The following is a 27,515-nucleotide window of genomic DNA, read 5'->3' as shown; positions in this document are numbered from 1 at the left end:
AAAATCTTCACGTTCACCCCAGCAACATCGCACTCGTAAGTCCCTGACAAAATAATGAGCGCGAGAATGGGATAGAGAGAGAGCGGCCAAGTCCAGGGAAACTCGGCAGAAAACATATTGGGCCGTTAAGGGGTTCTTCGGGGTAGTCTGCTTAATTGGCACGGCCGTTTAACCCTGAATTGTAGCGAGTGAAGCCGGAACGATCGCGATCCGGCAGTGCCAGATTCAGCGACCTTAATTAATAGAGCTATCGATTCGGATAAAAAGCGGGAAATTATCTTAATTAAAGTGCGCACTATTTACATTTGTTATAATGTAATTATTTTCGGTTATTTTTTAATTTAACATTTCGATTCGTATTACACACTTTCTTTCTTCGACACTCGTGACAATGATATATTTAAAGAAAAATATATTTTATTTCTATAATAATTATCTTTTGCAATAAATTAAACAATAAGAAGTTACGTTGATAAAGAAAGAATTTGAGAGAGGGAAAAGAAGTTGCTAGACAGAAAAAGCGTTTACAAATGGTAACAGCGTTTATTGTTAATAATAATAATGACAATAATATTAATAGCGAGTCTCTAATTACAATAATTACATAATGATATTAATGGTACAACAATAAAAACTTCGATAGCGAGAAAAAGGGAAGAATATAATAACTTTTTGATGGAGGCCACGACAAGTGTGAGCCGCCATTAGTCGGAACGACTCTGTCAGCAGCACACATGTGTATGTGTGTGTGTGTGTGTTTGTGTATTGTGTGCCCATGTCTATTTATAATATTTATAGCTTCGATTCATTTATATTTATATCCATATTTGTATGTATATATTTATACGCTTAAACTAGCCGTGATACTGTCTACGTGTTATTTACAATTTTTGGTCACAGTTGCAACTTTAGGGGTTGTATTTTTTTACGCCCCTTTTTCCAACGACAGGTGCGGGAGATATGCAAAATACAGTACGATTCTCGTCGTACTCTGACACCTTACGCGCCATTCGACAATCACGCTACTCGGACAATATTTTTATACTTTGCAAAAAATGCAACGCTTAAATATTATCAATTTTCTTGATATCGAAAATAATATATTATTTGAGTAGATTTTTCTTTCGTTTTGATTTGCTTTTTCATTATTCTCGTATTATACGATATACAATACTGGGTATTGTTAAAGTGACGTACATTTTTGCAAAATGCCCGACTAACTTGAAAGTTGCACCGCGTGTGTCGTGAGAATATCTACGTAATAAGAGAAGTTATAGTAACAGGTAATCGATTAGCAGTAGATAAACGTCGATTAAAGTAGAAAGTGCTAACCATCATTTGTATAACAAAAACAGTCGATCATCCGTTCGCCTATTTTTTATGCGCGCATATGCATCTTTGTAATTAATAAATTATCGTTTCTCATTATAGCGGAAAGCTCTCTTGTCCGAATAAAAGAGTCGCTGAACAAATTAATTTTTATGGCGCGTTTGATCGTTTAGGAACGAAATAAATGCAATGCTTTTTCATGGAATGTTTAGTCACAACAAATTATCAGTATACACTCTTTCCATCCTTATTAGTGTATTCTACAAACCAAAAATCCTTGGAACAATTTCGACATATTCGCTTAACCGGTTTCTATAAAAACAAATAATCGAATAAATATCAACTTATGCGATCTTTTCGGATCAAAAGATCAATAAAGAGATTTCTTGATTAAAAAAAAAAAATATTAGAGTTCCCCACCTTTAGCCAATTTTCATTATTTCGAAAATTTCTACTTTCTAATTGCACTGTTCCGATTATTTTCGCGTCCGTCAATCTGAATTTACAATACATGAAATTTTGCATCCTCAATATTATTCGTGGTTGAATGATATTAACGTTTTGCTTTCTAATTATTTCCAAAGTAACTAATATAATTTTAATTTTCGATTACTGCATTTTAATAATAAAGTATATATTGCAAGTTTTTTTAATATTATAAATAAGAATCGTGTAAAAAAAAAAATGTAGATTAATTTAGATATATTATTTAGATATGTTTTTCATTGCTGGAAAAAAATATAAAAAGTAATTTGAGATGCAAAAAGTTGACATCGTTCAATCCATCACACTCCGCAATCGTTTCACTCATGATTCTATCCATGAGATTAATTGATCGCTCGCGTTTCCGCAGTAGTTACAGCCTCAATCCGGTCAGACCGCCTGATTCGCGGAAGCCGTTTCGCGCCGGACCGGCAGCTTATTATCAATCGCTGCCTCGTCGCGGCTTCACTGCATCATCGGTGGATTGCCACTGGGTAGGGAATTCTGTCCGGGGATCGAACCAATCGGCGGTCGATGTGACGCGTTGAGGTCAGCGTGCTGGGTCTCGCGGTGCCTCCTCAGGTCGACCTTTCGTTGAAAAGCTCGGCCGCATAGCTCGCAGGCAAACGGCTTGAAACCCGTGTGTTTTCTCGAGTGCGTGATCAGGTTGCTGCTCTGCGAGAATGCCTTGCCACACACTTGACATTTATGAGGTTTTTCCCCTGCAACAAAAAGAAGGTGAAAAACCTGTTTAGAGAAAATTTCAATACAACAAGTTGTTTAAAATTCCAAGTATCTTTTTCACTACTTTGAATTATAAAATCGTTTTATTTAAAAAGCTGATGATAAAATTACGCTGTAGTTATTAACTTTCGGTTAGCAGCAGTTGGGAGAAAAAGTGAATAAAGCTCTTTGCTTTTTACTAATTAATTTTTAAATAATACATAGAGACAATAATTGTGTCGGAAGCTCGTACGATATATAATATCGGAAACATATAAAGATATCGAAGAATTCCAAGTACAAGAATTTTTTGCAACGTTTCGGACAGTTTTCGCAACGGAGCTTCTCTTTTGAAAATTGATCGCTGTTGACATAAGGTGTTACGCTATCTGGACTACAAAGCTACTTCATCATTGAACGCTACGAGCTTAAGAGAAAAATCGGAAAACTCCAGTAACATCATTCAGTTCCTCTTTTACGTCGCCTGCTACATTCCAGCACGAGCATTCACGTTAATCTCGAAGTACCGATTCTCTCGGTGCTGCCAGCTTTATTCCGTTCGGTCAAGACTCTCCTCGGGCAAAAGGAGAGAGGGTGGAAGGCTAGCCATCTCACAAGACGGGTGTAGGTGGCATCAGCGATGCGGGGCACGCCCGGTTAAGATTTCCTCCCAAGCGAGAATCTCAGCCACCCCGGCGGCGAGAAAAGGCAGCGAGCGAGAGACAGACGGAGAGAAGAGCGAATAGTGGAAAGGGGTTCGTTGTCTCTCAGGGGCGAGAGGAGAAGCCCCGGTTAGGAAGGGTCGCGCCGCTCGTTTCTCTCATCCTGGCCGCGAGCTCTGATTGGTGGCCAGGGGCGGCTCCAACCCCCGTGTTACCATGACTACTGGCGGGATAACCCGGCTGCTGCTGACTGAGGGTGGTTAGAACGAGAGGGAGAGACAAAGAGGCTGCCGCGAGTGGTGGCACGACGACGATGCGAACTACGCCGCCGGCAGGTAACGGAGGGCCCGTTAATGGACTCCCCCGTATATACGTCTGACCGATACGAGCAACCGGTATACACACGTATGTACGGGCGCAGAGGGTGGATCCATAAACAACTCGTTAGCCGAGCCTTCAATCTCGCCCCGCCGATACGACGAGGCCGTCGATCGCCCTCGCGATTATATACCCGGTCCGCGATCTTGATTTCCTATCTGGGAAAAAATATCGGCTGTTCTTTTCCAGGGATTTTCCGAGATCGGACGTGCTGATCCACGGAAATGTGCTATATCTTTTCCGAAATACCGAAATAGCCGAATCGACGCAAAGGATGCATTTGATAATAATTGTAATATTTGCATTTCATTTTCTTTGTTATTTCATTAAGATCTTTCGATTCGAATTGATTTTTCAAAATAAGAAACAATTTCCAGTAAAATCTTTCTTTCCAGAGAGTCGTAAATAAATAAAACAATTAATTGAGTAGAATATATGTGGATTATATAAATAATATACGAATAGCTAACGAACCTCTTTTATTCTAAATCAATAGAAACATTCGTTTTTCTATCTAATTTATCAAGTTTGCGCGCAACGGTTTATCGCAGTCATTTTATGCGAACATCGGCCGCATAGTTGCGCTACCCTTTGGATCAAGATTCACGCGCGGATTCGGAGTTAAAGACGCGCCTTCATTGGAGGGAGAAGAGGGGTATTGTAGGAATCCGACGAGTCCGCCGCTCGATGAAATTCCACAGAGTTCTCCGCGAACCCAGGGGGTGAGAACGAAACGGATAGAATTTTCGCGGAGTTAAGCGCCGGTGGAAGCCAGGACGGGGGTGAAAGAGCGCCGTTTGAAATTTATGAGCTCGTAAAATCAAGAACCGTCCGAGCGCTCGCACCGAGGTTGCCCGTTTCGCGTCTATATCGCAACGACTTTGCCATGGTTACGGAATATCGTTTCTACCATCCGAAAATCCAAAGTCCTCGCTCGCTCTCTCGGCACAAACGTTTCACACTTGACCGATTCGTAAATAGATCCTGGGAAAATTTATTTCTCGCGTATCTAATTGGATCAAATATTTAATCAAACAAAATTTTACTTCCTACCATAGACACACAGAGATCTATAATAAAAACAATTTCCATTAATTTTTAAAATGAAAAAAAAACAAAAAAAAAACAGTCTTTATACTCGTATAAGATATCATTGCTGTTAATTTTTTGAAATTTTAATATAACTTCTATTTGCAAAAATAATGCCACTAGTTTATATTGTTGATGTAGCTAGCGCAAATTGCTGCATTTTCTAGCGGTCGGGAGGATATTAGGTTCCCCACATTTATTCGCGAGAGAGGGAGGGTGGCACTTTAAAATATCATTTTCTTGAGAAAACGAAGGATTAAGGGGATGGGAGAGAAGAAGGAAAAGAAGAAGGGGATAATGTGTAGAAATGGGACGCCGGGTCTACTGGGATTCTCGTTTCTCGGAAAACGAAGTAAAGAAGAGAAAGACAAGGCGGAAAGAAAAGGAGCCACACCGGAAATTTACGCGCTCGTAAAAATCAAGAGCCGTCAGAACTCTGTTGGATCCGTCGGGTTTATTTCTTCGGTGGAATTGTCTGTCTCAAAATAACCGCGTTAATAAATTCGTTGGTAGCAACGCGTTACCGAGATAATATATATTATCTGCATATTTAACAAGATTAAACAAAATATTATTATTGATTTTATTTGATCGATCAATTTAATATAGTTAAGTCTTTCTCGAGCGAAAATTTTATCTCGTACAGGGAGATATTATTTTACTTGTTAATCCTTCTTGAGTGAAAATTTTATCTTGTGCAGAGATATTTATTTTACTTGTTTACGAAATTTATGGATGCCAATATTTTCTTGCAAGGGAATAAACAAGGCAATGCAGTTTCAGGAACGTGACCGGAAGGATGATCGATGATCAATAATATTTCAAATATGAGTCTGAAATTCCAACTGAGCGTGAACGAAAGAATTTCCGAAAGAAGAAATAAGGAAAGAGAAAAATAAAGAAAATGCTTGGTGCAAGCAGAACGTGATCATATATGCTTGCGAAAGGAATGTCAAAATGGATTTTAATTCTTTGGATATGTGTGCTATAAAAATTTTTATCATTTATAAAATTTTATAATTGATTATGTGTGTGCAATGTTGGAGCTTCTGAGTCTTAAAATTTCTTGGTTTTACTCACTTGATAAAAAATATTGTATTTATGTACACAAATTTGCATAATGTAAATAAGTAATTATATAAGAAAACTTTCGCACACACTTAAAAATCCTTTCGTAATTAATAAATTAAATACAAATTCAACAGGTAAAAAGTTGATGTTCAAAATACAAAACGTTGAAGAACTAAAATTTAACTTGACAATCAGATTTATATTACTATTATTTTTAATTTTTTCATATATAATTATTCAAATTATATATTCATTGTTTGAAATGCTTATTACATTTGACAACTTTGCATTTCGGTAACACGTCAATTTTCAATATGCGATCAATATAATCGCGAAATCATGAATCATGAATTATGGGGAGCAAATTCGCCGGAGAATAGAGAATAGAGAATAGATTTTTTCAGAAGAGAGAAGCATGCCGGTGAAAAAAAAAAACTGAGCGTTTCTCGTGGAATTTACGCGCTCATAAAAATCAAGCACCGTCGGAGCGCACCTTATCCGTCCTTATCCCTTATGCGAGAGGCGCACCGATCTAAATGCACGCGGGATGCATTCTCCGTCTCACACGCGCGGCCTTCGAGTAGTGGGTGGGATCAAAGATTTAACCGGCGCCGGCAGTTGAGATTCGACGCTCGCGAATTTTTAACAGCGGACGAGGATTGGCGAGCCGAGGTCGGGCCGGCTGCGAGAGCGAAGAGATTCGTGGCTGAGAGCCCCTGAGGTTTAAGACGCCATTACACCCCTCGGGGCTGTCGGCCGACGCCCCTAAAACTATATTAAACTCCCGGAAATCTTACGCGAGCGAGGGTGCTTCGTCTCCGCTAATTCCACCGCCCCGTCGCGCTCGCACGCTCGTCCCTCGCGAGTGCCGCAAGTACGACCATCCCTTCGCACATCCCTCTTACGAGCGAACTTACTTCTGAGAACGGGAAACCGAGACGGCATTTTGATCGACTCGCTCGACAGAGCTACGTGCCGAGCTGCCATTACGACGACTCTGCTGAAAAGCGTTTTGATCCAGCAATCTGGATTTATGTGTGTGTGTGTGTGTGTGTATTAAGTCTCTCAAATACTTTAATGCTCATTGATTTAATTACCTATTAATGTCTACACGCTGACATTTAGACAGCTAACCGGGAATTACGAATTAACGCTTTAGCTATACGTTTCAGTTTCTTCAAGAAAGTCGTACAAAATATATTTCTTAAGCGTAGTCAGTTTTTAATAAAGAAAAGAGCTTAATAATAAAAAGAAAATCATAAAAATTAACTATTTATTAATTATAGGTTCAACAATATGTTATTAAATTTTTTTAGGCAAACTATCAAGATGTATATATTTCTTTGAGATGTTATAGAATATTGGAATCAATAAAAATAGATAAAATATGAATTACAAACTTGTCTCGAAATTTTGAGAGTGGAAAGCCCGGAATGGTTTGAGCGATAAAAAGTGCACGGAAAAGACGAAGACTGAAATCTAGAAGGAAACAGCTAGAAAAAGAGCGTCAGAAGAAGGATTGTGGTATGAAGAAGGTGAACCGGACGCTGGCCGAGGCATTGATTTCCTCTCGTCTTCATCGACCACGTTCCGAACCTCTTGGGGCGTCTCTACCCTCTAACTGAAATCCTCGCAAGAGACGAAAGGGAGAGGATGGAATCGAAGAAGAGCGCGCCACATCTCATATTTCATATCGAGGACAGCATGGATTTTCTTTCGTATCTTCAAAGCTCGTACAAGGATTACCCGAGGATATCAATCAGACTGCTGCTTCTGTAGTATGGTGTTGTACGTCTCAACGATGAAGCAGCAAAAAATATTAGAGGGACATGATTGGAGAATCGACGGAAATTATTATATATTTCTGATATTATTATAAAAGGTATATTGTCCGGTTTTTTCATATTTCTCTTCATCTCGGAAAAACAATATAAATCATCTAGAATAAAGATTCTCTAAGAAATGCGAATCTCGAATAAAAAGCAATCTGTATAGAATCTGTAGGAAAAAATTTGATAACATAATTTCTATTGATAGAAATTTTAAAAAAATTAAAATATAACATTTAATTATTTCAAGATTCTACGAAACAAACTGTAACAAGAACATAATAATGTTTCTATAACGAGACTGAGAAAATTAAGCTATTGTTTGATTAATTTATTATTATATTTAGATCTATTAAAAGGAACGTTACAGGCAAATATCAATTTGTTAATGAAGATATTTAGCGAAAAATGAAGCTGGAAAAAAAATGTATTTTCGATCAATTCCCAATGCGCCGCAAATATTTTGTTGTCGCAACAAAATACAAAATAAAAAACGCGTACACCAATACAATCTTGTTCTCTATATACAGGTATACCGATTTACAAGCGGTCGTTATACTGGTCTCCAATTTCGTACTGAGTCACGTTTGTGTTTACCAGTTTACGCCCACGTCAGCCATGATTTTACGCCCCATCCCGGGGAAACACGGGAATCCCTCAGTGCAAAGGTAGGTGAAACGATCAATCGCAAAAAGATGTCGATTACACGCAATCTCAATGTGTGCACCGATTTGTAAATAAATTTCTCTGTGGAGCAATATATCAAATTTAGTTTTTACAAATTAATTATTGAAAAAAATAAAAAAAGCAGAGAATATCACAATTCAAAGATTTTCATTTTACAATTACAGTTTATAAATTCATATTGTGATCCATTTTCCAATTCACAAATTTCCTCAACGGTGCTTTTGCCTAAGGCAATACTTACTGTGGACAATATATCCAGTGAACGCGTTAGTTGCATCCGCGGATGCTGCATTGATAAAGTGACTATCCGCAAGCTATCCGTTTGCGCATTCGTGAAATCATAAATATTGCACGTGTATCAAATAGATAGGTCTGTCTATTTTTGCAAGGATATTTATATCTTTGAATTGATTGAATTGATCTGATTTCACATTTCTTAATTTCAAGCGAGTGAATTTTTTAAAATTTAGATTTATCTGATTAAGTTTAGAGCTGTATTTTTTATTTGTATTAAATATATAATTCACACACACACACGATGCATTTTTTTATACGATTATTAATATTTAACATCAATCAGAGATTATCTATGAAATCTCGTAATAATTAAAAATAATAAATTAATATCGTGTGACTATAATTCTATCGTCTGATTCTGCCGTTGCATAATTTAATGATAAATCGACGACGGCGAGTGGCGTCTCGTAACAATAATTTCGGCAGGGGGGACAGTCGGGCAACAAGAATGAAGGGAAGGAAAAGGAAACACGATACTAGGACTAAGTCCGTTAGCTCCTTAGTGCTTTCGGTATACCGCAGGGATCCGCGATAATAATCCTCTCCCGGACGATCATGGCGGATGTATGGCTATTAAATTATTAGAGCGTCGATCAACATTAGGAATCGTGACAAATCCGATCTATGCCATCCGCGCTAAGACTCGTCTTACTACATCGCTCATGTGCGCGTGACTTAATTGCCAATTGTGTTCTCCTTCGTCTTTATCTCTCGTTTCCTCCTCTCCGTCTCGACATAGTTTATTAATAAATGACCCATTGATGCGAAAGCAATCGTTTCAACTGCCGCAAAGCGATAGCAATGTGAGAGGAAGTATACTAATAATAATTGGTGCAACAATATTTCAGATTCAATTACAAGAGCTAAAAGTTTAAACCATTTCTAACATCTTTTTTCTCCTTAAATCTGCTTAAATGTTAATTCGTCTGACAGTTTCATTCGATCATTATTCTTGTAACCGCAAACGTTACTTGAACTCATAACTCTAAAATATGACGGCAAGCCGATATATTCGGGATAACGTTGAAACAAATTGATTACATCGGCAATGCGTCCGCTGCCGCAACCAGCTCTCGCAACACACAACAGCTCTCACAATAAATAACAATAACTAACGACCGAGCCCCTGATCGCCGGTGAACATCGTGCGTTCATTCCCTTTCCTCTCCACCGATGCACGGCATATCAAACTCATCCTGGCTGGTATACGCGCGGCCTCAAGTGTCAGTGACGAGTCGGGGTGAAAGAGAGAGATAGAGAGTCGACGGACGCGCCGATGCTGCTGCGCGCTCCGGGTGCAGTTAATTTCAACCACCCGCGCTCGGGCTGGTTGTTCGAGTGGGTGGTTACGCGGATAGGCCGAGGAGAGAAAAAGGGGGTGGTGATGGTTCCGTGGGATTTAGGGACGCGGGGGAGGCAGGGGAGGACGGGTGACGGTGAGATATATGTATCGGGTGGTAAAAGGGGTTGTGTGGAGTGGGAAGTGGCGAACGAACGAGTGGCAGGAGGACGAGGAGAGAGAGAGGGAGGGAATAGGTTGACGTGCTCCCGGCATGTCGATATCCCTGGAAATTTAATCATGCCGTTCCACTATGAACATCGCGCCACTCGACGAGTACGCTATATATACGGATGACGACGCCTCGGTCCCGTGGAACGTTATACCGGCGAATTTGCATGTTTAATACGGTATCGGTTGCTTGCGCGCCGCGCTCGTTTCTCTCTCGTCGAGCACGACATTAAATACAGTATCACTCCGCCGACGTAGACATCGACGTCGACGCCTTGTCTAAGGGACGCGCTTTTATCGCTCCCCGATGACGAGGCCTTCGTTCGCCGCTAAAATCGCCGCGAATTCCTGTTGGAGATACACCGATCGAAAAGATATTCTTATCATTTTAATTCAATAGATAGACGATATTAACGCGTATAGATTTTTAATCGAAAGGCACGAGTAAGATACAAATTATATACGTATGTTCAATTTTATTAGAGAGAATATATTAAAGTACCAGCTATTCTGTTTTCAATTTAAATTAATTATCCTTTATCTTTACGGATCTTGATTGAGTGCTCTATAAATTTTCCTAGCGTTTTAATTTAAAATATGTGTGTGCTCTGTCCCTTCGAATCAAGAAAAGTGACCACGCCTAACGATAAGAGGCTCGAAACTACCCTAAATAATAGCATCCAATTAACCCGCGCCCCAATCCGGAAGACATCCTTTAAGAATCGCAAACAACGATACAATCGCGCGATCGACGTGCCAATCCTACGTGCCGTGTAAATACGCTTTTTACCGCGTGCGGTTCGATATGCGGGGACGTCGTCGCTAACGAGCCGTAAAGACGAGGCAGAGAGAGAGAGAGAGAGAGGGAGGCTGGTCCCTCGCACAAAGGGGCTGAGAGGCGGAGGCAGACGGCCCTCCGACCATGTCGCGAAGTTTAAACAGCTTAGAGGGATGTTGCGGCGCCCCGATGCTTGGGGCGCCAAGTCAGCCGGAAACCTCTAATAGCCCCAGTCTGGAAAGGAGAGACAGATAGAGAGAGAGAAGGATATGTCGTAGCCGAGAATGGAGTAGACACTATATGAACGCGGCCGCAAAGGTGACGGTACAGGTTGTATCTCCGCGAGTATACGATAACCGCACCCTCGAGGCGACCCCGAGGGAAACGCGTTCGACCAGGTATCCGCGTACACGTCGCGGCTGAATTCATAATTCGAGAGGGGCGACGACGGCGTGCCTGGGGTAATTATTAATCGCATTACGAACGCGATACGCGTGCGTATTTATTGAAAATTACGCGGCTATATTAATGCATTAGCAATATTTGCCGAGTGTTTTTCTGCCCGAGGCATTGAGAGTCTTGCATAAATAATCACGTAGACATTTAGCAAAATTGTACGTAATTGTATATCGAGACAATTTCTCTTCCTCGGAAAGAATCAGAGTTTATAATAATAATAAAATGACATAATGTTTGTTGCCAAGTTTATATGCTTTTATTCCAAAGTCATCGAATCTTGCATAAATAATCACGCAGAAAATTTAACACAATGACATGAGATAATAAGAAGAAGAAAATTCGAGATCATTGACCATGATAACTAGTAGTCCAGTTTATAAATGACAAATGCCAGAGCTTTGTTGCAATTATATTTACGCGTAACCAACGTCATAGCATAAAGTAATGGATGACCTCGACGATTCCAATTAATCGTTCCAGTTATTGCGAGTGTTTTAATGGATATCATATTACGGATTCTCGTAAAGCTTTAATTTTCTTCGCGTTAACGTGTATATGGATATTGTTCGATGTATATGACAAATATTATATTTTTCTACATTATATTTATATAAAATATATAAACGCTTAATTATACAATTTGTTTATTATCTGTTCCAATTTTATGAAAAACATTTATGTTCTATCGTATTTTTATACTGCAAAATAATTTTTCAGATTATTTTAAATTTTTTGCATAAAATTCTCAATGTCTAAATAAATACTATAACATATAAATAATTGCATCGCGATGAGAAAAAACCATGAGAACTATGATTTCACCAACCTATGATGTGAAAAAAATTGCCCATTCGCGACAGACGTCTCAAACGTCACTGAACATTCAACCGAAATAGAAACATTCGATGAAAAGATCGAAAAGTACACAGAATGCACTCATCCCTCTCTTTGCTTCGATCCATCGACTTTACTTTGCACCAACAACGCGGACAGGTTGTGTTTATTATGAAAACATAAAGGGCTCGATCACGCGTGTGTAGATAAGGTCGCGTACACACTGCAAGTTGATCATTCTGATGACAGAAGGACGATGATTTTGATCGATAATGTGTTCCTCTATAATCACATAATGTCGGCGTCGAGACAAATCCGGGAATCGGCGGTTTTATTTTTAACTCAAAATACTGAGAAAGATACAGTCGTACTGTTGAAAAGAATCCATAGTTTGCCGACTAATTAAATCAATTTTTTATACAAACAATTATCTATATATAATTAACATTTTTATCAAGAAAGAACGAATATATCAAACTGTTTTGAAAAAATATATGAAAATTTTGACAGCAGCTCTATCAATTTGAACATAATATACATTCGAACAATTACTACTATCGATTTATCAGAACGGGCAGTATGTCGCATGAAATCATTGATCACCCATCAAAACCCATAAAGCTTCGAAAATATTCCGCCGCCCCTCTCAAAGACATTCTGCCTGTGTTTTCTCATGGAAGAGACTCGTGACCACTTGGCAGTCTGTCACTTCGCTCGTCAACCCCTTGCAACCATCGTGCACTTGACTCGTCGCGCCCCCCCTCGCCCCCATCCCCCTTTCGTTGCGTTCCATCGCCGACCCCGAAAACGTTCGCCTAACTGCGAAGGTAACGCGAAGTAACGCTCCGACCCCTCGTAGCCTATTCCGGGTTGCCGGCTCGCGCACGAACAATATTTGCAGAGCTCTTATTCTCAACCCCCGTGAGCGGTGGCGGCGCTTCGAACCACCCCGCTCGCCCGAACCCACCCGTTTCTCTTTCCACCCCTCGTGTGCACCAGCAACCACCTACCTACCTACCTACCTAATAATGATTTTACGTTACGCCACGCCGTTTTCCCCGGGGAATCCGACGGTGCCGCACCCTTATTGCACATGGCCTGTGCTCGGTACGTGGGGTACGTAGGCAGTCGGTCGAAGGGAGGATTGGAAAGAGAGAGAAAGACCTGATTATCATTAGCAACAAAGTCCCAGAACACCCTTGGCGCACGTACGCACGCAGCCGACTCGGCCGTCGTTCGAGGTCGTGGGAGCAACGAGATTTGTTCGTGCGCATAATAAAAAAAAAAAAAAAGAGGAAGAGAAAGGGATATCGCGCCAAGGGTAAAACCAGTCCAATCGATCTAGCGAGCGTATACAGAGGTATGTGGTTTTTAAAGAATCGAAGGAATAGATTTACATCTCAAAAATATTATAATCATCGAAATTGTCGTACAAAAACGCGATGGAAATTTAATTTTGGATTTACAAATTACGTATCGAAAAACGTTTTCATTAAATAAAAAAAATGTTTAAGATATACATACAGCCACTTTCTACATTCCTCGTAAAAAAAAAAAAGAGATTGTTTCTCGAAAATTGAAAATTCCTATAAAAAGAAGTATTCGGAAAGGTTCTTTCACTCGTCTTCGTTTTATGGCACAATTGCCGCGAACAGACAATTGCGATGAACATCATTGGTCGGCGCTCTCGTGGCGCTTCTAAATTTTTCATACTCCTGAATAATAAATTAAATGTTTCATGGCGACCCTCCGCGCAACAGTGCGTGTAGATGGACATAAGTGCGTGAAACACAAGGAAGTCTACGGCTGGTCCCCATCGGTTGTTAGAAAAGTCCGCGAAAGTGACCATCGCTTTGTATATATCCTGCTACGTTGCCGGCCATTCCTCCTGGCTGTTTTGGGGGGACCGTAGAACGAACATCGGGGGCGGAGGACCTCGGAGTGACGGCAGGATGAAGTGGCGCGAGGGAGGACAAGGTGATAATTTGATAAGACATCGGGAGGGGTTGCCATGGAGACGATACAAAACCCAGAGCCTCAACTAGAACCCTCCAGCAGGCGCCTACTCTCTCTCTCTCTCTCCTTCGTCGCTCTCTACCCTCGAGAAACCTGCTCCTTCAAGACTTCGCTCCATCAGGAGACACCGAAGTGTCAAGTGTCCTGCCGCCACCATCGCTTCGCGAGTTCCTCGACTTTTTTGCCCCGAACTTCTCAATCGCACATATATAGAACTTTGACGCGTTCGACATTGATACGTGCCGTCGAAGATAAACACGCATCGCACAGATACAAAAACGAAAGATAAAGATTGCCGACGAGAATTATGCCTGCCGCATTAATAATAAATAAAAATAAACAACTAAGAATAAATTACGGCTCTGTAATATTAAATATAAATCTAAATCACTAGAAAGGCGTAAAAATAAAGTTGCTCTTCAGATTGCAAATGGCAATTTAACAAAATTCTTGTAATAAGATTTATATAAATAAATTATTTATAAATAATAATTTATATTTAATTCTCAAATAAAAGTAATTCTTTAAGAATTTTATCAGATGTTTCAATGAATAATAAATTCGAATTACTTTAATTTTTCAATCGGAAAGATAGAAACAAGATAGTCTAGAGACAATCAGTAGTCGAAATGTTCACTTCATGAGACAAGATTATCCGCTCGTGTGTCTTGCACAGACTCCACGTTGCGTCACAGCGATGTTCCATTCCAAGATTGGGAAGGCCATGATACCACCCCAAATCGCGGGAGCAAAGGACGAGAAGGCTAAATACAGGAGAGAAACAGGGGATAGGGAAGCACCCCGAAAGACATTACGATTATTACCGAGCGAAACTCACAATGTGGGACTCGACATCCCTGAAACGCATTGGCCACATGTGCCGTATTCAACTCGATCCTCTCGCAAGGACTCGGTCCAGACGGTTGACTGCATTATTTATCGCACCAACTTGCCGGACTAATTGATCCCTCACGTTCCTTCGATAACGATACCCATCGGAATCACGAGCGCGATTTTCGTATAACGTCCGAAAGTTGGCGAACCGTTCAGATATGAAATAATTGCGTACCAGGCAAATTCAATCCGAGTAATTTTAGCATTTTCCATTCGATTAAATAGAGCAAAGTGTAAGAATATCGACGTAATATTTAAAGGTTTAATTTCTAATCAGATCTGTGTGCAACTGATAGAGATAAACTTTTATTAGAAATCTATAGTAGATACTTTACTTGAGTTGGAATCGTTTATGAAAATTATTAATGATTATTTTTAATTTCGATAATAGAAATAATATATAATATTTATTTCCTCGTTTGATATACGTATATTATTTAATAACCGTAATATTAATTTTGCGTCTACTAAATATTTTCTAGTTGCACAAAATAAATATTATTAATCGGGAGAAATAAATCTTTTTAAATCCTTCGCTCTTTTTCAAAACCATGGAAGCGTAGCTTACTTACCGGTGTGTATGTAGGTGTGCTTCTTCATGTCGCTCTTCTGATGAAATCGCTTGCCGCAGAACTGGCAGGGATACGGTCTCGTGTCCGAGTGGATTAGAAGGTGAGTGCTGAGCGTGCTGGACCTCTTGAAGGCTTTACCGCATTGCTTGCACTCGAACACCTTTTCCGCCGAGTGCACGGCTCTGTGCTGCGTCAGACTGATCTCGTGGCCGAAGGTTTTGTTGCACAACTCGCAGGCAAATGGCCGTTTACCGTTGTGCGACCGCCTCGCATGTACCTACGCAGAAATTCATGTCTTTATAAAAATTTTATAACATATACAAAAAGTTATATATAAAAAAAATCACAGAATTCTATAAAAAAAAAAAAACCAAATTTCCTATATTTAAAATAATATATGTAAAATATTTTTTTATGGAAAAATATATTGTGAGTAAATGTGAAAAAGAAATAAAAATAATTCTTATCGCGACAATATGAAGTCGTCGAAGATACGCGAACGAACGTCATCGAGGATAGCGAATCAGAAAGAAATCAAAACAAGTGTGGTGCAATCTTGAGAGTATATGGTAGAAAAAAAAACAGACAGTACATACCTCGAGCCCATGCGGCGTGCTGAACATCTTGTCACACTTGACGCAGCTGTAGACATCGCCGAGCGGATGGGGATGGTGCAGACCGTGCGCCGTGTGAGTCGAGTGCAGTCCTGGGTGACCCGGATGAACGCCACGTAGAAGCGGGTGCAGGTGCGGCGGCAGAAGATGATGCGGCAACAGTTGAGGATGCAGATACGAGAGGGGATGGTGAGGATGAGGCGGCAAGAGGCCGCCCTGAAGATGCAACGGCGGATAGAGGATAGACGAGCCGGGTGGTGGCGGATGTGCGCCGATGGAAGCGGTTTCCCGATGCGGAGACGCGTTCTGCAGGTGAGCGGATGGTGGATCTGGCCTCAGGAGAGCCGACACGCTGAAACTGTCGCCGGATTTCTTCGGCGGATGCGAGACGGGCGACGTCGCGACGCTGATAGGCGATGGCGAGGGAGTGGATGACGATCGCGGCGGACTCGAGGTACCTTCGTGGTCGTCTTCGTCGCCGACCTCCTCGACGTCCACGTCGACCTCCTCCTCACCGACGTCGACGTCCATCTCGGCGTCCCGATGCTCGGGCGGAGGTGAATCCGGACAGGGAGATTGCGACGGCGAGGGACTCCTCGTCGCTGGAGAACCCACCAGACGACCCACTCCGAACGATAATCGTTCTGTAATCAATTCAATTCAAATATGATTCATTTGTACGAGTTGCGAGAAAAATAATATTAAGTTTAATCGTGCAAAAACAAATCGGCGATCATATCGCGTTCATGGATTTTTCGCACCTTTCAACAGATATAGACATTCCGTAATCGATAAACCAGAGTTCATACACTAGTCACGAGACCAAGATGGCCAATGACTGGACGAACTGGCGACTACGTCACGTATGAGGTACATGTGGGACGCTAGATGCAGGGAATCCGAAAAAGGAAAGCCGCGAGTTAGTACAGTTTCTTCTGGCAGAAGGATCCGGCTGGAATAAGATTTAAGTCACGTACCGGACCTCTTTTTCCTATAGTGTGCGGAGCGTGAGGGTGTTTAAGGGACGAGCAGGGCACGAGAGAGGTCATGACAGGGTCTCATATTGCGCTAACGAGACATCGCAAGGAGAGAACCGAATAGTGTGGTGCCGAGAGCGAAATGTATTTCCGCTACGTTACGTGAAGCAGTGTCCTTAATCAAATCTTTCCCGTGCCCTCTTGGAATTTTTCATACGACGACGTAGTGTCATAAGTCGTGATTAATCCTTTAATAAAAATATATTTGCGTTATAAATGGCAGTGAAAAGCACATACACACACACACACACACATGTTAAAATTTAAATTTTTTTTAATTTAAAAAACATTTTTAATTTAATTAATCTTTTGTGGCGTAATGGTCGTAGAATATCTCGAAATTTTGACATTTCTATTTAGCAATTATTAATGTGAGTGTCTACTAGATAATATGTCACTAGAGATAATATATAATTATAGTTCTAACCCATAACTGGTTAATTTATAATGAGAAGCTTTTATTATTATTGAAATATTAAATTAATCTTTTTACGATTAGCACATGTACGAGCTGACAGTTGCAAATTGCATCAAGTATCGCAATTTCGGTATCGCGTGTCAATCGGAATTTACTGTACTCTCTAATTATCGAATCGATGATTTCCGACGTAGCTTTGATTTGTACGTCGCGTCATTTTATCTGTCGACCGTTTCAAACGAAACATGATTCAATCATCAATTTTGATATGTATTTGTTAGATTAAGTACGCAGAATGTATTTATTTTATTGTTTCCTGTTATCTGTGTATCCTGACATAAATGTGACGAGAAATTTGGGAGATATCTAGATTCGGAGTCTAAGATATGATTATATAGCAGAATACAGAAAGAGAATATGCAACTCATTTATTATTTGCATCATTTGGGATAACCATCTATATCTGTATTACAAATATCTTAAAAAAAGAATCATTGTTCGCATTTGTAAATTGAATAGTTGTAATAAATTTTGATATCTACCCGGAAATGCAATTTGCAAGATGAATAAAATCATTTAAAAAATTCACGAATCGACGCAAGTCGATTGAAGTCGAGTTATGTTCAGAAACTATTTGTGTGACATTTTTAATAATCACGATTCGCTTAGATCGTCGTGATTTACGGTGTCGGGTGGATTGGAAATCGGACACGCGTATATTACGAGAAGGAAGGACAGACTCGGGGAGTATTTCACGACCCCTCCTGGTGCGCGATAATTTCGACGTTGGATCACTCATATATTGTGCAGTCTCTCTATAACACACCACCGGTATATTATATTTATAATCCGTACGCGCGACACGCGGTCACGTGCCGGCTCGTATGATGCACCGGTGTCGGTTAATCGCATTTAAAGCTGTACGCGAGCCCCGTCGTTGGGGTCGATTATTATCGTGTCTCATGGTGGCTTTGCAATCGAATCAAAATACGACTCGAGTCAGAGTGGCCTAATGTAATGAGAAATGCGCCTTGCGCCTGCGGGGATTTGTCCGAGGAGATAGATAAGTTCTTTATTACATCGATCAAAAACACGAAAGAAGACGCTAGAAGCTAATTAAATTATACGAATGTTACATCTGACATTACTTTATAATAATGTACATTTAAAATTAGAATTTGCATATAATTGCTATATAATTACGCGCATCTTGTTTTAGTCTAACATGATTGAATTGATTGGCTATTTTAAAATCAACACCTTAAATTTTTTTTTTTCAAATCTGCTTGATTAAAACAGAATCTGTGCACTGAAGACACATTTGCTGACAAAATATATACGAAATATATCGCGCAAAACTTTTATTTTTAATTTTATTATTGTGATAGTAGAGAAAGAGAAAGTTAATAAATATATTAATTTTACCGATTGTTTTTTATAATTAAACTTTTATTTACAATTGCGAGAATAATTTTGTCACTTCATTTCGCATCATTGTAAGAAAGATAAAAGCAAAATTGAGACAAAAATAAAGGAAAAAGAAGGAGGAAGAGTCCAAACAGATGTGATTCGTAGCGTGATAGAAAGAACTGCTTACGCAAATGCTGCGTCTGGATGTAACAGGAATGCGCTAAAAAGTAGTGGTGCAAACTGGCAAGAAAAACGACTTGCGACCGTCCAGCAGATGGGTTAAGACTTTAGTCTGTGTTTGACGAGATCTGCGTGTTTGTGGCGTGTGTATGCACACGTGCATTTGACGTTGCATTGAAATGCATCTCACGTGGTCCGTAGTCGTTTGCAGGCGCAACACGATGAATGAAACTTTTTGAATCGACTGCAGAATCGTTTTTGTCATGGCACCGACGTAGTTCATCATGTTTGCGCAAAGTTGCTTATGGGACAAAGTTTTCACGCTATTTCTATCACATAAAGAATTGTCAATGTGGGAACTTGTCGTCAATTTGTTATTTATTAAATATTACGTGATTAAGTTTTTGTGTCTAAAATAAAATAATTTGAAAACGAAACATAAATTATCAAATAAAATTATTTTATTTTATTTTCTAATATTATTTGTAGTATTATAATAATTTATTATAAATACAAGAGAAATATGATAAAAATTGTAAATTATAGGGCATTTGTATAATGCAATTGTAAATTGTTCCAATGTTTAATATTAAGAACAAATTTTTAGAACATAATATAATTATAAAAAATATACATAAAAAATAAAATTTTTGTTCACATTCTTGATTAATATTTTTACGAGTAAATTCGTTTTTGATGGGGATATATTAAATTTATAAAAATCTTTTCGGGCAAATCGGTAGGTCGATTCAAGGTGACAAGGGGATGACGACGATGCCGAAGATGGTTACGGACGTGGATTAATAAAGGAAGGCCAAGCCGGGGGGACAATTAGATCGAGTTAACGGCCAACTTTAATCTTCTGTCGTCCGTCAGTCGTTTACTGCGTAGCGATCTGCCGCTATTAAAGCCGTTACACACTGTAAACCCCTTCCGTGCTACTGGTTCATGGAAAGAAATACGCGTGATCTTTGCCGTTGAATCGGCGTCAATAGAGACGAGTGACAGGATGATGTGGGTTTTCAAAAACAGATTTTTCATCCAACCACGCGCGTTATGAGCTATTAAAAATTAAACCTTGATACCACGAAAGCGATATCAGGGTGTATCTATGAAAAATATGTATGTATTTTAACTCTGTTAAACGTAAATTAAATGAAAATAAAATAAGATTTTTTAGACACAAAGATTGAATTAAGTATAAACACGAGTATATATTTTTTTATTTAATTATTATAATTTTTAATGTGTTTCATTTTAATTTATTTTTATTTTATTTTATTCTTGTTTTTTATTTTATTGTATACATTCACAAGTTTTGCTACTTGTTTCGTTTACTTTAGAACTTTGAATAAAAAATAAAAATAGAATAATAATATAAATATATTTGTTTGGAAATATAAAAATCTGTCAAGTCAATTCAAGATTGTTGAATTGACTTGAAGAGATTGCAAATTTATCATCGCGATACTCCAATAATGATAAATCACAGAGTTTGTTTCCGTTTTCAAATAACTTTGCGATCTGATAATGTTCTGCATCTTTTACAATGTGAAGATAACAGTGATAATCGATATAAATAATAATACAGTACAATGTTGCTCAACGAGCACCGCATGTTTGCGCGACGCAAATCTTCGCGACCAAGCAGTGGAAATGCGACGATAAAAGTATCGCGGCCGATCTTATCATGTCCCAGAATGAATGAGGCAAATGAATGACCACGTGCACGCGCGGGCGCGCAGGGAGAAGTAGGAAGATAGTTATGCACGGGTGTTTAACATGACAAGACGTTACTAATTTAGGGTAGGTACGAGTACAAAGAAGGCCGACGGCTCGAATCCGCTCCAATTGGGCCGGTAGGAGTCAGAAAGGCCCATGTCCGTTCGCGGGTATGACGCGTGCTACCATTTATCCCAATCGTGTCGACAATGACCAGTCGTTCTTAATGATCGGCAAATAAAAACTCGCCGTCATCCGGGCTGAGGAGGAAGCCATCGGGGCGAAAGGTCGGCGCTACACCCGCGCGTCTGCACCTTTCGGAGAGGATTAATGAGCAACGGTGAATGAAAGATGTATAGAAATGATAGTAACTTTCAATCCATAATGTCATCCCACCGAAAAAAATTATGAGCAATGAAAAAAAAAAAATTAGCAAGTATATAATAATTTTTAATGCAGAAATAATAAATATATAGCATATAATCTTTAATATATGTATATCAAATTATTAATTAGAATATATCTTGTTAAATTTTTTATCTGTTTAAGTATAATATGCAATCGTCATTTTGAATTAAAATGAAATAATACATAAATTATAGAATCAAATAATGGAAAGACATAATATATGTATTAACTGTATAATTATGATGATTATAATTTTAATTTATTTCGCACAATTTGTTTTGATATTTGACGTGATTTATCGAATTGATATCTACCGTGCGCGTAGTCAGGGAAAGGATGTACGTTTAGATATTGCAGTCTGCAGAATTTTATATAATTTAATTCGTTCATTTATTCTTTCATCGTAATAAAATTTGTGCCGTATGTAATCAACATTAAGAGTATCATGCGGTTGCTATATTCTGCTTTTATTGCGCGCGCAATCATAATTAACCATGTTTTCGTGAGTGAGTGTCATGTGAATGTCATGAAAGTAAGATGAACAGAAAAGGAGAAAGAAAATGATAAAAAGACAAAAAATCGAGTGACTGTAGAAGGAGATTAAAAAAGTACAATTTATAACTTATTTATTATTTTTTACTTGTAAAATTAATTGCTTCTTTTTATCTTTTTTTATAGTAATCTATTTTACATATTATAATTAGTTTTTTATTGAGATTATATAATTTTATTATTGAGATTAAGCAGAACACACGACAATAAACGGACTGCAGAATTAAAGTAATGAAAAATAATCGTTTATATATTTATAATTAATTTAAGAAGTCAAATAGAATGGAATATTGTGTATAAATTTGTTTTATGAGGCATTGAATATTTTGTGATAATAACAAATTAAATATAATATAAAATAGATAGAAAATAGATATATTTTAATTGTAGAAATATTTTTTAATATATAATATAATATTTTATATAATGCGCTAGTGTTTTAATTTTTTATAGTTTATCCATCGACAACTTGATCGCGTATACAATTTGAAAAGTAAAATACCTAATACATATATTCGATTAAAATATTGAGCTGAGCTAACTGAGATTTTTTCGTGTGCTGATTGCAATTAAACTCATTCTTTTTCAACGTAAGATATAAAATAAATTTTATTATTAGCATATAACGTTGTGTGCGTAATTTCACGGAAAAAATACACCTTTTTTTCTCTTATTCTTTCTCTTTTCTCTGACATCAAGTATCAAAAATTAAGAATGCAGAGATGCACTTAAATTCAAAAGATTTGTTTACTGTATCGCAATTTAATTCGATTAAACACACAAATTCGTTGAAAAAGTGTGTACATTATTGTTATAGAACACTTACCTGAGTGACTTTTTGGTAAAGGTGGCAGATTCGTAATCTCCGTAGCATTTCCGAAAGGTGCCCACAGTCTTGGGAACATTAAACGAACATTGCATCCTCCTGAAAGAAATAATGCTATGATATTATTAATATAATTACAATAAGTAAAGAATTAATAAAATTAATTTATATTTTTAAAAGTAGAAACAGATGAAACATTATTTCTATTATATATACTTTAAAAGTTAAAAGAATAAATTCTTGCTTTTTCTTGTATTAAGGTAAAAAGTTTATTTAAATGTTACAAAAGCAGCATCGAATATTTGTTGACTAGTATCTAGATTTATTGTAGTTGGATATCTGAGAGAAAGAGAGAGAGAGAGAGATAGGGAGGGAGACAACGGTACGCGAAATCTCCGAGAAAATGGTGATTCAAACGGCGAAACGATCGCGTATTTTTCCCGATCGTTTATGCATCGTTACTTTGCCAACCACCACGTTGCAGCAACGTCTCAAGTCTTGACAAATTTAGTATTCCTAGCTCGTAGGAAAGATCAACCCCTCGACAAGAGCGTCTTTATTAGAAAGGAGGAGAAACCCTCCTCTATTTATCAACCTTGCCCCGGCCATTACTCGCTCTCTTTCTTCCCGAAACCTGCATTCCTATCCCCGAACGTCCGCCATTTATCCTGGTTGGTTTCTTTGATCGTTGTGGTAGAGCATCAAAGTTCTAACTTCACGCCAATTCGCCATCCTGATGATTAATCAAACAAACTAAATCCTCGTCCTTTACTTGGTGCAAGGAATGCGAAGAACTATGCGGCATATCTAATTAATATTGGCGCAATTTTATTGCAAGACTTATTACACGATGTAATAAATTTAACTTGTTTACTTAAAGAGACATTTTTTCATGGACAATTAATTAATTGAATTTGGATTGATTGTAATTAATAAAATCAATTGTTGATAAGTCAATTTTGATCGAAATCGATAATTTAATGTATTACATCTTTAGAATTTCTATGTCATAATATATTCGTTGATATCTTTAATATAAATAAAAAATACAGTATTTATTATTTAATAATTTCAAAAAAAGATTAGCAATTTTTGATATTACAATAGCACAAAAACAAAGAAATCTTTGGACATGTACATGCACAAGTATATCAATAGGGAATTAATCACGACAATTGAGGAAAATTACGATTCGATCGACGAATAATCGCTGTAATCTATATTGATATTTTTACATAAGTGCGATAAAATATTAAATCCGAGCTTTATAATGAGCGTAACATATCTAATCATTTAATTCAGTCGCACTAAATCAGATCTATCTTCTTTATATCAATATCATATGCGTCACTCAATTTCATTATTGAATAGATATAAAACATCTAATCTCAAGTCACAAGTAAAATATAGAATAAAATTTTTATCAGTCATAAACATGATTATTAATATAAGGCAAAGTATAACATAAATGCCAAAAATGTTTATTTTGATATTAATAAATGTTTGCACTTTGATTATACGATATATAAATTGCAAGTGTCTATCTTTAAATTAATATACATATATATATAAGTTATAATTATAATTTTATATAATTAAAAGTATTAAAAGTGAGAAACTTTATATATTATTGTGAAATTAAAAAATATATTAATAATTGATAACAGTTCTATATTAAATAATTGAGAATAAAAATAAGATATAATTAATTATGTAAAAAATATAAAGAGTCATGATTGTGTTTGTATTTAATTATAATGAATATTTATAGAATAATATTTGCTCCGTAACTTTCAATAATCGGAAAGATCAATCGATCGATGACGATTAGTTATACTAAGAATCAGCAAAAAAAAGAAGACAGAAATCCATAATCCGGGCAATATATGACCGACTGGGATAATCTGAGATAGCGTGAAGAGATTAGAATGTTCCATGCCGCAAAGGCTATTTCATTCTCGCAGGATTATCAGAAATAAATCATATTTTCCTATATCGCGGACGTTGGAGATAAGATGGTCGAGTGTAACAACATTGATACGTGTGTATACACAATGCGCAGGTAACGCGTGTTTGTTAGCCAGCCAAAGCATCAGACCGATATCGGACCGTTTGTTCACGCAACGTTTATCCTGCGTACCCTGCGTTTCTACGGGATATCGTCCCGTCATAAATATATAAAGTGTGATTCTTTACCATTAGAGATCACCAACGAAAAGAACCTTCGTATATTGGTAGATCTAAAATATTCAGAGAATCTTTAAAAATCAAGAAAATCATTTTGAGCTGAATGCTGATACGAGAGATTTGTGCATGATGAAATAAATAAAATATACGATATGAATGTAATATTTTTACTGATTAATCTTTTCTATCTGTTTAAGATCGCTCTGTTAGAGATATTGTAAGAAGTACAATTTTTATACAATTACAGGAAGCAATAATTTGTGAAGAAATAAATAGATGTTTTAGGATTCTTCTAAGTAATCCTCCTAATAAACGGATGTGCTAAGTGCGTCGGAAGAGGAGCAGTCAACCCTCTCGACGAGCTGCCTATCACCTGGCAATTATCGCTTAAACCGCTTAGCTCGACGCCTGTAGCTCAATATTATTGCGTTTAGCCTTGTTACCGCGATTAGTAGCGGGATATTAGGGTATAGGCAGTCGTCTAATGCCAGCCATCCCCTCTCACCTGTTGAACAGACGTTGTGCACAACGACGGCCCCTACGTACGCACCTGCACGCGCTTGTGTTCGTGCGTGCGCCGCACCGAATCCGCGTGCGATTTACACGCGTGTGCGTGGTACAAGCTCAAATGTTGACGTGTAAACGCCACGTTACAGGAGTAATAGGCAGATAATAGATAGGATGATGACAGGCGAGTGATAGGCACCGCGAGAGAGGGTGAATGTTCGGGGGTATCAACAAAACGATTGAAAATATCAAAGGCTTGAGCGCGATACGGCTATATTTTGCTGGTTATTTTGGATATCTATATAGGCTTTCTCTGCGGGGAATGTGTATATATATATCCGCGTTTCTGAACTTGATTGGTTTCGGTTAGATTAATTGATGGCACACACACACACACACACTCTCTCTCTCTCTCTCTCTCTCTCTTTCTGGCTTTTCAATTGCCATAATGCACCGTCCATATAAGTACGCGAGTATAACTGAATGAAAAATAGATAATTAATTTTAAAAGCTGATTTTTTAAATTCTTTTTCAATATTTCTGACAAAAATGTATTAAAATTTTTTTGTTTACAATATTTCATCTAACTGTTGTTATATATTTTATTACATTGTGCTATTTTTGCGTGATGAAATAAGTGCAATTAAAGATAAAAGTACTCGACTTGTCTTTCCAAAACTATTTGATTTAAAGGTTTTAAAAAAATTACAGTGACGAATAATTGCATAATTTTAACAATCACTAAACAAATCTTACCTTCACTATCGATTGGAATCTGCGGATTTTCTTGAAGATTTTCATTGTTGTTGGTTTCCGGCGGTAGCGGTTGCTGGTGCACGAGCGACGAAGCCGGTTGCTTGGGCTTGACAACTCGAAATGCCGATGCCTCAGCAACCCCTCGTCTCGAAAAGTCCAGAGGACCCACCCCGACAGGCGAGTGCTGCTGCTGCACTTCCATCATCCTGGACCTCGAGTCCGTTCACTCTCTTATAACTTTCGCGTCACTGCACACGACATTCGCATTCTCCTCCACCACGCTGATGATTCTTCAGTTTTCTCAGCAATAAACGAACATGTACAATGTTGTTTAATCTCTTCAACAAAAATTAACAGAAAAGTTCTTTCGAGGCCGTCGAGACGGATCTGTCTCTAAAAGTCCTTCAGAAGAATAATGTGTATTTTCAAGAACGATGATTGTATATCGGAACAGTTTCTTTGGTGACTTTTCAGAGAAGAAAATTTTCCTTTTAAACAACAACACGCGCAATCAAGTGCGTTGAATGACAATTCTTTCTCAAAACTATCTGTTCGCGGACTTCATTCTTCCAAGGATCATCAATTTCCTAATAACGCACAAGCACTAGAAGAGTTTGTCTCGTCTTTCGCGGGCACAGTCAGGACACTCGAAGCCGTCATCAACATCTAGATGGGTCCTCGTAGGACAGCTCCTACCGACTTCGCGACAGTGAATACGTATGGCACTGGAGACGCAGCTTCCGGTTGTCAGTGACACTGATTTCCGTGCGGTCCATCGGCCGGATAGGACAGGTCGAGAACGGCGGAGCACCGGCTGAAGCCCGGGGTTGTGAGAGACGTTAGCCGTTAGAGCGGGTGCCTCGACGCCGACTGCTGTTAACGGGTCTGATAGTGGAGAGACTCCCATGCGACGACGGCTACGAGAGAGCGGTGGATATAAAGATGAAGAGAGACGCAGAGAGCCACACGAACGACGTACACATCAGCCTTGTCCATATGGAGAGGGAGAACACCCACATACAAATGTCTGATGCACATCAAGATTTTGGTCCCGGACTCCGCCCCTGGACACGCCCTCTCAGTTCCTCCCTCGTTCACACGCAAATACACACACACACACACACCAGAATCGTCTCGTGTATCCGCGTAGTGGTGAACGCACAAACCAACACGCCGAAGACGGTCGATCCGTGAAAGCGAGTGGGGTAGCGACGCTACCGTACGCTACCGGGAGTCGCTACTCGAGGGGTTGCTCATGGGGGGGTTTTTCACGCTTGTATGTGTGCG

At 38.5% G+C, this 27,515-nt stretch overlaps 1 protein-coding gene across 1 annotated transcript; it reads right to left on the bottom strand.

The window, feature by feature from the left end:
- Positions 1-543: 543 nt before the first annotated feature.
- LOC114944838 (uncharacterized) lies at positions 544-27,421 on the bottom strand. The gene is made up of 5 exons (XM_029320893.2): positions 26,229-27,421; positions 22,779-22,877; positions 16,208-16,869; positions 15,612-15,888; positions 544-2,534 (listed from the first exon to the last, which is right to left on the bottom strand). Exons 1-5 carry the CDS (start codon positions 26,431-26,433, stop codon positions 2,278-2,280), a joined length of 1,500 nt encoding a protein of 499 aa, XP_029176726.1. The 5' UTR covers positions 26,434-27,421; the 3' UTR covers positions 544-2,277.
- Between the last annotated feature and the right edge of the window lie 94 nt (positions 27,422-27,515).

Source organism: Nylanderia fulva, unplaced genomic scaffold, assembly GCF_048542155.1.
Source record: "Nylanderia fulva isolate GAGA-0341 unplaced genomic scaffold, ASM4854215v1 Scaffold13, whole genome shotgun sequence".
Classification (NCBI taxonomy): Eukaryota; Metazoa; Arthropoda; class Insecta; order Hymenoptera; family Formicidae; genus Nylanderia; species Nylanderia fulva.
Note: the sequence above shows the minus strand (reverse complement) of the source record. Positions and strands in the feature narration are given on the sequence as shown.